A 13,898-nucleotide genomic window follows, 5' to 3' on the forward strand; every position below is an offset into this window, starting at 1 on the left:
AATTACTTGAAAAAAATTTTGCCATGCCATTCTATGAGAAATGCCAAATTAGTAGGAGAAAAACAGCACTTTGAATGAAGGTTTATTTCTACGGTTTAGGAAAAAAACAAACCCAAACAACAACAAAATCAAGGGAAGAGGCTGAACTTTCAAAGATTCAATGAAATGAGCACTGAAAGACAGATCACTCTTGCCTCTTCCTCCACATTGGCAACCAGTTCCTTTCCATCTGCAATACATGTGAACCCAGACATCATTTCACACAAGTCTTTCTACAGCACTCACTTGTAAGTCACAATGCCTGGCTGCATCCACAATACAGCGCTCCAGCTGGAAAGCATCCACAAAAGGAACCAAGGTACACAGACGAGCAAACTCAATGCTTTGATAAATCTGGGCCACCTGAATGGGAACAGGAACATTAGGTACTTTTCCTCAATGAAAAGAAATCAGCAATAGAAGTTGTTGTACAAGCCTTAAAGTTAACTTGCTAAATTGTCAACAAATGAATGAATATATACATATTAATGTAATTGTAAATACTCTTGCAGGATTTTATTTCTGTACTGTATTTAGATTAAACCCCGTTCCTGAATAGCTGCTTTGTATGAAGGAGACTGGCAGCAGTAACTACATCCAGCTATGCTGCTAATTAGCCTTCAACTATTTCTTTAGCACACCAGAAATAACACTGCTCATCACTGGTAACGAAAGCAGGTCAATGAAATGTGCATTTTATAATAAAACTACATTAAAACCAAAACCCAAAGCAAAATACCCAAGACCTTACTCCAAAGAGAAGTTTTAAGAAACTTGGTAAGTAATGAAGAAAATCTAGAGAAGAGACTACACTACTGTACTCCACTATCAAGTATAGCTACTACAGCTGTACTTAAATGACACACGAAACTGAAGATATGGGTTATATACTAGAAAAACATATTTCAAGAACAGTCTTCTATATGATGGAAAGAAAAACTCTTTCAGCATTAAAGTTTCCAACTTAATCTTCCTCCAAAGCATATTCTAACTTATGTATACTTAGGAACATACATTTTCTTTACTCATACCTGCTGCAGAAGGCGAAGGATGGTGTTGTTTTGCAGGTGAGGAATGTACAGCTGCAATTCAGGTTCCTTTTCAGCTTGGTCCTTCACCCAGTTCAGAACCTATCAAAAGTCTGAAAAGTTACTCTATCTGCATTGACCTGTACAAACTTCACCATTAAAGTAACATTTCTGTTTATAGCTCTGGAAACAAGAGCACTTCTGTCCAGATACTGTCCTGTTTTACTGAAGTGCCTCCTTTGATCAGAACACTTACAGTTACAAAGCAGAGCTGACAGTTTTTGTATGAAGGCGACTGACAGTACTGGCAACATTTACCACACTGCTAATTTACCTTCAAGTTCTTTTTAGCACCTCAAATATCTTTGTTCCCACTATCAAAGAAAAAGAACATGATGTGCTTCATCAGCTGCAGAATTTACACTACCTAATCAACAGCTCTCACATTATTCTACCTCCAAACACTCTACCTTTTAATAGTAAAACCAGTCATTGGTTTATCTTTCCACTTAGCACACAACCCACTTGCCAGCATATGCCCACGTGTGCACAAAGTCTTCTCATTTTGCACCTTTACACAAATTAACTCAGTATCATCTCCACCAACAAAACCTTCTGATACATTCCCAAAACTCTGCCCCTTTATGGAGCCCTCAGAATAGCACCCAAAAGACCCGAGTGAATTTTCATTCTATTTCAATAACCTGGCTTACTATATCAGATGTCATGTACATGTCATGGTAATGAACTTCACCAAATCAAGGCTACTACTGAAAAATCTGGCAATAGAAAAAGCTAGTTGATATTTACCACAAATCAATATTCAAATAACAGACTATTAGTCAAGACCAATACACACAGAGCCAGAAAAAACTTACCTTGCTGACACGGGCACTCAACTTGAGCGGGTGAAAGTCTACTTCAAGCCAATTGTAAAGTTCTTTCACTTCTGGGACAACATATTGCACTACGTTGAACCTGACCTACAGTCAACAAAAAATCCAAAGATCTCAACATAAATACAGTATTCACCAATAGTTATGCTTTAAGAATTTCATATTCAACAAGTTAAACAGGCAACAGATGTGCTTTTTAATACAGGAGACTACATATTTTTCATTACATTCTTAACTGCAGTGACAGTAACTCTACACTACACCACTTAAATGTACTTAAAAATGGAAAAGTAGACAACATAAACAAGGTAAACAGACTAGAGTACCATCCTCAGCCATTTCTAAGACACAAGGCTTACTACACAAATGTAGGCCCACATCCAATCTAAAACCACACATCTCTCTGTTCATGATTAAATTTCTGAAGCCTTAAATTGTGGGTTGGAGGCAAACTGGAGAGGTGCTGCAAGAAGAATTAATTCAAATTGTTAAATGAGCTTTGAACCTAAGTTTCAGATATGAGTGCAAATGACTCCAAGAAATTCAAACATTCTCTGAAACTACCCATTACTTAATATCTAATTTGTTTATGAGCATCATGGGAGGTCTGAGGATAGATAAATCTAATATCCCTTCAAATTTAACACATGAAGTTTTCATGATCACTTAGATCGATATTTTCCAACACTTGACATCTGACCTGTGCTTATCCAAAACACATTTAAAACAGAAAAATAAGCACTTGGTTCAGTTAATTACCCCCAAAAAAACCCAAAGTTCTAGATCACATGTTTCAGACACCTCAGGGTTTCAAATCAGTATTTGTTGCTTGGGTGACATAAAGACAATATTGAATTTGGCTCTTTAGTGCACACGAGCATCCATTGCCACTGCCATTTCCAAACAGTCCTTGTGAATCTGCAGTTAAGTCCCAATTAACCATACAGCCGTTTTAGCTTTAAAATTGCTGTCCCACAGCTAAGCACAGTGCTCTAGAACAGGACTGAGTGTTAGGAAGCTGCTCACCTGAGCCCCAGTACCTACCATGTCATTGATGAGGCTGGCCCGTGTAGGGGGGGCCTGCAGCCCCAGCAGCGTGGCCAGGCGCCGCTGTTTCTCCACGATGATCCCATCCATATCCAGGAGACGAGCAATGTCAGTTCTCTCTGGAGTTATGGGAATGGACAGGGTGGCCAAAAGGACTCGAGTGGACATCCTGGTGACAGAGCAGAAGCACAAGAGATGAACTGCTAGAGAACACTTACTAATTCCTGTTCATAAATGTGCCAATTCAAAAGAGGAACAAGGAGCATCCATGATGCAAAGCTGTGTAAAAACACCAGAAATAACAGAGGAGACACCAACTGCACCATGAGAGGAAATTGTGAAGTCTTGTGAAGAAAATACCACCACTCAGAAGAGAAAAAGGAAACAAAACCCCAGATATTTACTGACTTGCTTATCTTCTCAGTCAGTAAAGAGAAGGAAGCTTAAACTAAGGTGATGCTAATGTTCACAATACTTACACTGTAGCTTTGTAAAACATCCTCCTTGCTCTAGATTTCTTTTGAGGCAATTAGTACTGGCCAATTTAGGAAGAGCTGCTCATAGCCATACAAGTCATCTGCTTCTTTTGGGGTACAATTTAGTTTATTTTTGAACCTAGGGGGTTAAAAATAGATTCTAAGATCACAGCAAGTATCTTTCCCCACCTCTGCATCTCCTCTTGTGTGAGATTCTTTCGCATTTCTCTTGATAAGTGATAAAGGCGGTGAAGGGTGGATGCATGAAAAAGAGCATTTCCTGATTTCCAGAAGACAGTTGAAACTTTGTGATAGTAATTCGCCATCAGCTGTGGTTTGGGTGGTTTCTTAGACAGTGCAAACAGTCCATGAATATCTTCCACTGCTTTGAAAGCTTCCTAAAAAAAACCAAAACAACCAAATACACTACTGTTAGGAAGTTTTTTGCAACACCCTAAAAAAGGAGAAATATGAATTCATTAAACGTTATAAGACTATAAAGTATTTAATACTTATGAAAGCTGTGATCCTCAGTTTTGTCAGCTACATGAAAATAAATACTTCTTTCCTAATAAATTATTTGGACATACTCCATTAACTATCTGCTTAGAATGTGGTATTTCTGAAAAACTTGTTTCATCTGGATTTTCAAGCTACAAACCAAGAGGAGAAAAAAGAAAAAACAAACAAAAAAATAACAAAAGTTCTACCAGCAAAGCTTGGTTTGAAATGCTGTGCAGAAACACCAGACTAAGCATTCAATATTCTAGATATTAAAACTTTATTCTTTAGCTCTTATCCTTTCCTCATCTTGGTGCTTGTACCATGAAACGTGAACTGCATGGAGCAGAAAGGCTGCAGACCAAGTGTGATGGGGAGCCCTGCTGCATACCTGCCACAGCTCCATGCTGATAGCACTGTCCAGCTGCACCAGCCTGGTCTCCAGGTGCATGGACTGGCTGTCAGGATTGTTGAGGTTGATGGCTGTGCTTTGGTTGTGGTGCCGCTGGATCTGCCCCAGGTGCATTCGCAGGTTATCGCAGAGCTTGCGGAACTCCGCTTTCCGCGTGTACTGCAGGCAGAACTTGAAAGCTGCAAAAATGAATAATGTAAATTCAGAATGTTCACTAATGGTGACTTCATGGTAGTTCTAAATGGGATTCAAATATGTAAATCAGTACACTTAAAGAAGCTTCATTTGCAGTCAAAAGACGTCTCAAACATGATACAATCTGTCACACATAATAAGTGACAATGCAGAGCATTTTCATCTTGACCCCAAAACATGAAGATGTTTCTACATAATTAAGTTTAAAGAGCAAAGGGAATACTTTAAGTCTCTTTAAAAATGTTCTAATTTATGCAGTGATTCCAGCTTTTAATTTGAACTAAGAGCAAACAAAATCCTATGAATGGCATGAATTCAGGTTTTGGCTTTGTAAAATGTGGGAAAAAAATTCTCACTTCATTTAAATATGGTAAAGTCAAATGAAGCCTTCAAATGACTGGAAATGACACAGACAAGAACCTCATCACTAATCCCACAGCTCCTCTCAAAAACCAATCCTTGTTCTGGCTTCTGGAGATATGCACAACACAGCACAAGTGCAGGAAAGAGGTCAAGAAGAGGGGATGGACTGTACAGGGGCGATCAAGACCACCCAAAACCTTTGAAGCCCTCCAACCCACTTCCAGAAAGGTCAAGAACAGACTGAGCATGAAAACTGATTTGCATAACAAGTGAGAAACTTATCTATAGAAAGGTCCCCCCACGAAGCCCAGATGCATGTGCACCCCAGGACTCTGGACACCCCATCAGCTGGATCAACACTGGAGTGAGGACTGGTGATTTCTCTCCTTTTCCCTCCCATTCTTTCTCTCCAACCCTCTCTTTAATTCAACCCTCTCTTCTTCCACCCTATTCCTTTATCCAAAACCCACTGCCACGTGCTTAGGCTGGGAGGTCAGGGACTAACATACCAATTTCCATGCCAAATGCGTTATTTACTACTAAAACTTTGTAAACTTTTGAGGACCCTCTGATTCTTGTTGTTCCTTTCGACCACAAGCATCTACAGATCTTGGATGTTCCCTTCCCCTTAACGGGGGACACACACCACATCTTTATAGTTCAAGTTTCCATCTTTTGGACCTACCTTGCTGTGCAATGTCATGGTACAGGCGTTCTACTCGAGAATTATTTCGGAGAAGATCCAAACACTGCCTATAGGATTCCCATAGAAATTTAACCCAGGGTGTCAAAAGCAGGCGGTCAGTACGATCCTGAGTGTCTTCTCCACTTACAGCACTCAAAAGAACACTTTAGTCAGGGCAGAGGGGTAAGGAAAAAGAAAAAAGAGAAGTGGTTTATTCCCTACAATTCTCATCAATTTTTCTTACCAGGTTCTAAGATGAGACTGGACAAATCTGAACAGCTACTTGCTGCTGAGTAGTCTATTGCTTATGTTCAAAGCAGTCCCTCAGACAGCTCCCTTTTCCCTTAAAGGATATAGGTAATTATTTCAAACTTTTAAGTTTCAAACTTTGGCCACTGCACATACGACTGACATGTTCAAGCTCCAGAGGTAAGACATCAGAAACTTGTATCCTTCACAAGTAAGCCAAAGGAAACTAACTCCAGGATTTTCACCTTCCCTTTCCTAGCAGGGAGCTGTGTCCTGTACCTCTGCTAGTCAAGTATCACTGCCAATGCAGACACTTTAGTACTTGCTGACACTTCCCTTTTAGTCACCAGCACTGCTGCCAGAGTTCACTTTGTGCTGACATGTGACACAAGCGCTGTGTTATGATCCGCACACATCAGAAACCAGACTACTCACATTAACATTTCAAATCCTTTACAAATTCTGACATGAAAAAGATGCTTAAACATGTCAGAGGTAAGATAAGATAATCTTTCATTTAGAACTTCATTCCCTCATCACAGAAATATAAGACTGAGGGAAGCATTCCCAAGATACTGAGACCAATTCAGTGCTATGTCCTACAAGATCCCTTTCTGCCGAACAATCCACTCAATGTGTTAAACTCACAGAGAACCATCTTCCCTAAGCCTTAACTTTTAAAACTATTTCTGAACTGTTTCTAATCTAAAGTCTCAACTCTTGTAACTCTTTTCTTCTACACCATTTCCAGTTCTGATTTGCTTCCTTGGGTACTACATACACTATTAACACAACATGTCACCAGTGCCTTCTCCAACAGATCACGAAGTGAATCCAGCAAAAAAGTATGAGGAGTCTAGAAAACAGGACCTAAAAAACATTAAAGAAACTCTGCTTGTTTAGATGAGAAGTGTGACTGAAAAGATCCATTCTCTAGTCCTCTGTTATAGAAAGGAGAAAAAGGAAAAGAGAGGTCAGCCATCTTCACTGTTTAACTATTAGTGGATTCCTCTGTAACAATTTCTGGCACTGGAAATAGCATGAATAGCAGTGTCCCCCTACTGAAGACACGTCTGTCACCTTTTCTTTTTTGCAACCAACTTCTACTAGAGAGTTTTGCTGTTAACATGTAAATACAGAGCCTTCTATTCCACATCCTTGTAAGTATTATTTGACTACTACAGCTCTATTCCAACACAACACAAATATCCTCTACTTCAGTAATTTCTTCCATTTTCTATCATTTCTATCATCATTTTATGTTCTCATTACCCATCCTATTAATTCTCTCTTGAACGTACTTTTCATGCCCTTTCTTCTATTATCTCATCAGTTAACCAAGCAAGTATAAAGTAACATTTCCTTTTGTTTGTATATGCACAGTGTGGTCAGAAGAAATGGAGGTTATCCCATACAGGAATTACATTGGCCTAATATAATTAACAGCATTTCTACATGAACCATTAATGAGGAGCTTACCACAATAAACTCTCCAATACCACTACAGATGCAAATGCAAGCAGACACTGGAAAGCGGTGACCCAACTCCCAGAACCACCCCCACTGCACATACATTTTGTATTCTTTACTGCTTGCTTTCTTTACTTTTCTTTACTCAGACTTGAGATTTTGTTCAAAGTAAAATTCCTGCTTTTTTCCCTTCCTTTAAAACCTCTAGAACACCACCAGTACTACATTTCAAGTCTACCACATTTATATCTCAACACTGTGAATAAAATTAAGGATACTTTCTGTAAATTGCTACATTTTAAAGACAGGCTGCACACCTTTCTGGAGTCTGAATGTTATCCAAGTCTTCTATGTCCAGTACCATCTGCTGGGATTCTTCCTTAGCTGCTTCTGTTTTTTCTTCAGCTAATTTTAAATAGGCTCGAACAACATCCTCCAAAGATTTGATGTTAACCTACAGCAAAGGCAAAAAAAGGTGAAGATGTTTCCACCCACAATAGGCAATAAACATTTAAAATGTAAATGCTATAAACCCAAGAACATCTAGAAGGTAAATTAATCCTAATTCACGACAAATCAGTTACTTTTAGATTATATCAGCTGACAGATACCACGCTTGCTATAAATAAGTTCAATAAAAAATCCAAAGCCATACCTGCTGGCAAATATTCTTGTACTGGTACAATCCTTCTTTTGCCAGGTGACTCTTGCGGAGATCCACGCAGAGTTCCAGGTACTTCAGCATAATTGGCTCGTGGATTTTCTGCCATGTTCGGTGTTTCTTACTTTTCATAACATCATAGAGAACATCAAGGGCAGGCTGCTTTTTCCCAACCTCAAGAAATTCTGAAAGTAAAATCCCAGTTAGCAAAAGACTTGCACACCAGAAGATGCATGTGTTATGCTTAATACAGGAAACATCCAGAATTTAATCAACGCTACCCAAAGTGCATTGATGGTTTGATTTAGCTGGCCATATCAAAAACGTTGGCAACTCAGTGCCAGTCGTTCAGTGACGTAACTGGTAAACAAATGCTGACCAGCAAATTTACATGGGAATTTCAGGATAGCAGAGATGTCCCTCCATCCATCCAGGCGTGACTGAGCACTTCATACATGTGAATAAAATGGACACATCCAGTTTTAAAGCTGGTTCCATCAAGGACAAGGAATACCTATCAGGAGGCTGGTGGCTACAGCACCTGCCAAGGGCATTTAATAAGGTGCAAAAAATACAATGAATGTGACTGAAAGAGAAAGTCCTGCTCTCAGGTGAGACAGGGAGGAAGGAAAAAAACTTCACTCAGCAAAGTTGTTCCTTTGTTGGTTTTTTTAACTCCTGAGTAGTTTAGCACTTCAGTTTACAGAAGTTATATCAAAAGCTGCTGCAGTTCAGCTGAAGGGTTGGGCACTTTTTAAATCAGCCTTGCTGCTGAAACCAGTGCCCCATTTATTCATCCCTAAGCAGCTGCTGTTATTAACAGGAGCCCTCAGGATCACAGAAACTCCCACCTCTGATACCCCGCACATTCTGCTTCACACAAAACACAGCAAACCACCCATGAGCAACCACTGAAGCAGCGACCCACATACACACAGACCCTGCTCTGAATGTACTCTGCACTGCAGAACAGTAGGAGAAATGAACACACAGAATGGGAAGCAAACAGGTTTAATAGACAAGATAGGTCAAGTACAGCTAGTGGGAAACATGCCTATTCTTAAAGGCTGAGGGGTAGTTAGTACTTCCCATCAAGTACTTTGGAAAGCACTCCATTCCTAAAGAAATAATGGCAAAAACTACTAGAGTAGGGGCCTGCTCAAGGGGATCAGACATCAGACAGAGCTTCCAAGCTTTGGAATCTTGAAGTTAAACATGGCAAAAGATGTAGACTGAAGGCAGCAGAGTGGTTTTAATTTAAGGACCACAACAGCTCATAATCAGGACTCAGTTTATGTAAATAATGAGCTGGCAGAAGATGAGTTAGCTCCTTTCTAGAAAAAGCACCCTGATACAACTGAAGATAATCAAGGTTACAGTGTGACAGCATCCAGCAGCACTTTCTTATTCACCAAGGGAATTTTAAGAAAGCCACCCTCCATCCCATAATTTACACTCCTGTTCTATCTCAGAGCTGCTTTTGAGACAATTACTGCTTAGCTTTACATTTTATTTATGAAAATTAACTTGAAAGGCAAGTTTAATCCTGCAACAATGCCAGGGCATTCCAACCACAGCTCTCAGTGGTCGATAACCAACTGGACAAAGCACAAAATTAATTCATATTGTTTTGAAACTTTTAATTAACTCTGGCCAAGCAGGTTCTTACAAGTAATTCAAATAATTAAGGCTCATTTAAGAGACACTTCAGTAAAAGCACAAAATGAACCTGAATAATGAAATACAGCACACACCACCATGCTTTGCAGCAGGAGCTCTTAAGTTATGGAAACTCAGACCTGAAACATACAAACTGTAAAGCTGAGCCCATAAATAGCTGTAAGAGTTACCTTCTATTGGTCTTTTTTCTTTCATACTACTTAAAATGCTAACAGGTATCCAGAGTAGCAACTGAAGATGAGTGGCCAAGAACAGACGATACACATCAACAACTCACCTACTGCTAGCCCAAAATCCTGAATTAAGCTCAGTTTTCAATCTGAGAAAACATGTCATTACAAGAGGTGACAAAGATGCCATGTGTTTTATAGTATCTCTAATACTGAGCAAGCTCAGTATCTGCAATAATAAAACACTCCTTAAAGTTGCATTACATCCCCAGTACAAAGCAATGCCAAATATTAACAACAGCTGAGGGTTGGCCTTGACCTACATTTATCAGTTACAAAGAAAAAACAGCTTTTCTTATATATCTGTATATACTTAAAATCCTTCAAGGTCTTCCTATTTCCAAACATCACCTCTGTATGTTGAAGTCACTGAGAATATGAAGCACATAGTGCTTCTAATACTCACTTGAGCCTTAAATATAAAACACACACACTGAAACTCTGGAAACTGCACTGAGTGGTCCCATTTGAAATGTCAGTTTAACATTAAACTGCTTCCTGCAACACACAATCTGCCTTAGGTACAACTTTCCACCCTTTATTATGCTTGGCTGTGGTAAGACTGTGCCCCTGCAGTTTGTAAGACTTGACACTGCTTGTCCTGTTTTCCATTCAGTCCATTGAAATTCAGGATTTCCAGCATCTGTCTGGAGAACACCTCCTTCAGTTCAACTCGACTCCTTCACTTCACATAATTCAGTAGACTTGCAGCAGTATAAGAAACGTGAATTTAAATACCAGGAAAGCATCAATAATAATAATGAGCAGTTTAAGGTCAATATTCCAGAAATGCAACTTGCACACCAGGTACCACTTACTCTACCCAAGAATTCTTAAGTATAATTAAAGTTTATATATTATGGTATGTGCATCTTTTCCAGTGAAAGGACTGATGCAACACCTCTTCACCCCTGAATGCTGACTGAAGCTGATTTCATCTTTCATCTTTTTATCTTTGTGGGAAAGACTTTTACAATGAATTTTTGATTAAAAATCTTGAGGACGTGCAGTACTTTCACATTTTCTTGTTAATATACTAAGTACTTGAATAATGCACAGTCCCCAGACCACGCAGCCTCTTTTGCTGTCATTTTAAGACCCATACATCATATGTAAGTTGTGGATGTCTGTAAGTGTCATCTTGAGATCAACCCTGTGACAATGAAGGGTCTAAATGGTCTTGCTAAGGGCTTAAAATAGGATACTATAAAAAACAGAAGCGTCAAAGCCATATGTTTGGCCCGAAACGAGCCAGCTGATAAATATAACCAGGCCAGCTTTTATGTGGCAGTCAGCAAGCGACGGCTACAGCGCTGGATTGTCTCCCTTGGTTGGTCTACCAGAAGCAAACCAGTGTTATCAGCCTGTGCAGCAGCGAAGTTTTACCATTTGCGTTCTTACCAGAGTCACGGGAAGGACGGCATATAACAAACAAAGCCCACAGGGGACACAAGGGCGCGGGATCAGCCCGGGTTTGAGATCACCCCGACAGGGCAGCGCGGCCCGACCCGCTCACGCCCAGCCCCGGTCGCCCCTGCCCGCCAGCGGGCTCAGACGCGCGGGATGAGGCCGTGCCAGAGCCGGCCACGGCGGCTCCCCCTTCGCCCGGAGGCGGCCGTGGGGCCCAGGGGAGCGGGAGGCGGGGCCGGGCCCGCTCCTCACGCCCGCCGGGCCTCCCTCGCCTCCGCCATGCGGCGCGGCCACGCCGGCCCGGCCCGGCCCTTTCCCTGCGCCGGCGCCGCGCCGCCCGCTCCCTCCCGGGCGGGCGCTCCCGGGCAGACTCCGTTCACCGCCGGGGAATTCCGGGTGGGCTCTCCCGGGCCGGCCCGGCCGAGGGGTCCCGGGGCGGGCGCGGCCGGGAGCCGGGGAGCGGCGCGGGAGGCGACCCAGCGCTGTGTGCGTGTGTGGGCGCGGCCCGCACTGACCGTTCGCCCGCTTCAGGGCGTTCTCGGGCCGCTGGAAGTACACCGGCATGATGGCGGCGGCGGCGGCTCCTCACGGGGCGGCGGCGGCTCCGAGCTCCAGCCAGGCGGCGCGCGCGGCCGGAAAGGGAGGGAGCGGGAAGGGAAGGGGAGGGAAAGGGGCCCGCGCGCGCCGTGACGGCGGCGGCGGAAGCGGAAGCTCCGCCCGGGGCGCGCGCGGGCCGCCGGGCGGGACCGGGAGGGGATCGGGACCGGGACCGGGACCGGGACCGGGACCGGGAGGGGACCGTGGGGGAATCGTGGAAGAAGCGGGAGCGGGATTGGGACCGGGACCCTGAAGGGATCCTGAGCTAAGGTCGTGGGGAGATCGGGGCCGTGAGGGGGATCGGGATCGGGAGGCGATCGCGGGGCGAGCTCCACAAAGCCCTTTGTCTGAGTGAGCCTTAGACCATACCGGGGTACAGGGGGGTTTGCCGGGGGGCAGCCGCGTGGGGCCGGGCCCCGAGTGAATCATTCGCCTGTCTCGCCCACTCTTGTTATTAGCACTGTTCTTACTGTTCGTTTTCTTACTCCATTGCTGCTTCTAGTAAATTGTTCTTAGCCCAACTCGTGATCTTTACCTTTTTGTATCTCCAACTCTCCATCCTATCTCAGGAGGAGGTGGGGGGGACGTGAGCGAGCGGTGTGTGGTCTGGGGTGTTTCACTGGGGACCCTAAACTGGGGAATTCCATTCCTAAACCATGACAGACCTGTATTTTAGTATGGTCTGCATGAAGCAGAGTCATCACTAAGGTATTTATAGTGCCGAACAAGTCCTTTTCTTGTGTTCATAGAATTAATTTAAAAGTCAGCTACCTGAGGTCTGGGTGGCAGCTGTCCCCAAGTGGCTGGGGCCAGTGCCTGTCCTAAGTCCTTGCAGCCTTCTCAGGGGGACAGCTGTGCTCTGATGGGGACTGCAGGTGTGCTGCCCGGTATTTATTGCTGGGTTAGAGCAGGATTTGCTATTGGGCAGCCCACTCCGTGTTTTTGGATCTCTCTGAAGTTCCTGAAAGCCCTCTAGGCTGGGATCAAGACGATTTTGTGTCAGGAGCAGCTTTTATAGCCTTTCTCATCATGTCTCTACTTACGTGGCAATTGAATATATTAAATGTGTTTCATGACTTCCTGAAAATCACATGGCAGGCTGCCCTTTGGTGTGTTCCCTAGCCAGGCAGGGACAGGCCTGGCCTGTCCCAGAACTGCACATTTTCTTCAGCAGTTTCTGATGCTTCTCTGGTTATCCCAGTTATTTTGGAAGTTTCTTCTAATCAGTGTCATGGTATTCCTAGAATCATTTAGGTTGGAAAAGACGCTTAAGATCATGGAGCCCAATGTTCAGGTACCACTGATGATTCAGACTTGCAAATAAGCTCTTTACATTCTCAATAAGCTTCCTGATGCATGGAGTTACTCAGGAATAGTTGTTCTGCTTCCGTGAGTGTTCCTCACACTCAGTCCCCACTTGGGCACAAGCCAGCCTGTGTGGAAGCACAGGGATGTCTGTTTTGGGTTGCTCAGGGGTACAACTCCTGGCCGTGACTCCAGGAGGTGGTTGCCAGCAGGGCCACCTCCTTTTGTGTAACATTTCACATGAACCGTGCCCCGTGACTTAAAAGCGAGGTAGCAGAGGGCTGTGGAGATGATGACGGCACTGGAGCTCCTCCCTTGGGGAAAGGCCGAGGGAGCTGGGCCTGTTCAGCCTGGAGAAGAGACAACTAAGCAGGGGTCTCATCCATGTCCGTCAGTGTCTGAAGGGAGGTGTCAGAGGATGGACCAGGCTCTGCTCGGTGGTGCCCAGCAATACGACAAGAGGCAATGGGGAGGAACTGGAACACGGGCAATTCCACCTGAATACAAGGAAGAACTTGTATTGTGCAGTGACCACGCATAGGGACAGACCGCCCACGGAGAGTGTGGAGTGTCGCCCACTGGAGATGTCCAGAAGCCGTGTGGACACGCTGCTGAGTGCAGGGCTCTGGGGACCTGCTCGGGCAGGGCGGTGGC

General features: G+C 43.5%; 1 protein-coding gene across 1 annotated transcript in view; it reads right to left on the reverse strand.

The window, feature by feature from the left end:
* The window catches only part of EIF3A (eukaryotic translation initiation factor 3 subunit A), a 29,276-nt gene extending 17,281 nt beyond the window's left edge, over window positions 1-11,995 (reverse strand). Inside the window, exons 1-10 of the mRNA XM_082286070.1 lie at window positions 11,858-11,995; window positions 8,017-8,207; window positions 7,679-7,815; window positions 5,643-5,806; window positions 4,379-4,578; window positions 3,676-3,884; window positions 3,008-3,179; window positions 1,946-2,050; window positions 1,071-1,169; window positions 286-402 (exon numbers count right to left, since the gene is read on the reverse strand). Coding sequence (XP_082142196.1) covers window positions 286-402; window positions 1,071-1,169; window positions 1,946-2,050; window positions 3,008-3,179; window positions 3,676-3,884; window positions 4,379-4,578; window positions 5,643-5,806; window positions 7,679-7,815; window positions 8,017-8,207; window positions 11,858-11,906 — 1,443 coding nt within the window. The 5' untranslated portion in view covers window positions 11,907-11,995. The remainder of the gene's footprint in view (window positions 1-285; window positions 403-1,070; window positions 1,170-1,945; window positions 2,051-3,007; window positions 3,180-3,675; window positions 3,885-4,378; window positions 4,579-5,642; window positions 5,807-7,678; window positions 7,816-8,016; window positions 8,208-11,857) is intronic.
* Window positions 11,996-13,898: the final 1,903 nt, after the last annotated feature.

This window comes from Coloeus monedula, assembly GCF_965178545.1.
Source record: "Coloeus monedula genome assembly, chromosome: 8".
NCBI lineage: Eukaryota > Metazoa > Chordata > Aves > Passeriformes > Corvidae > Coloeus > Coloeus monedula.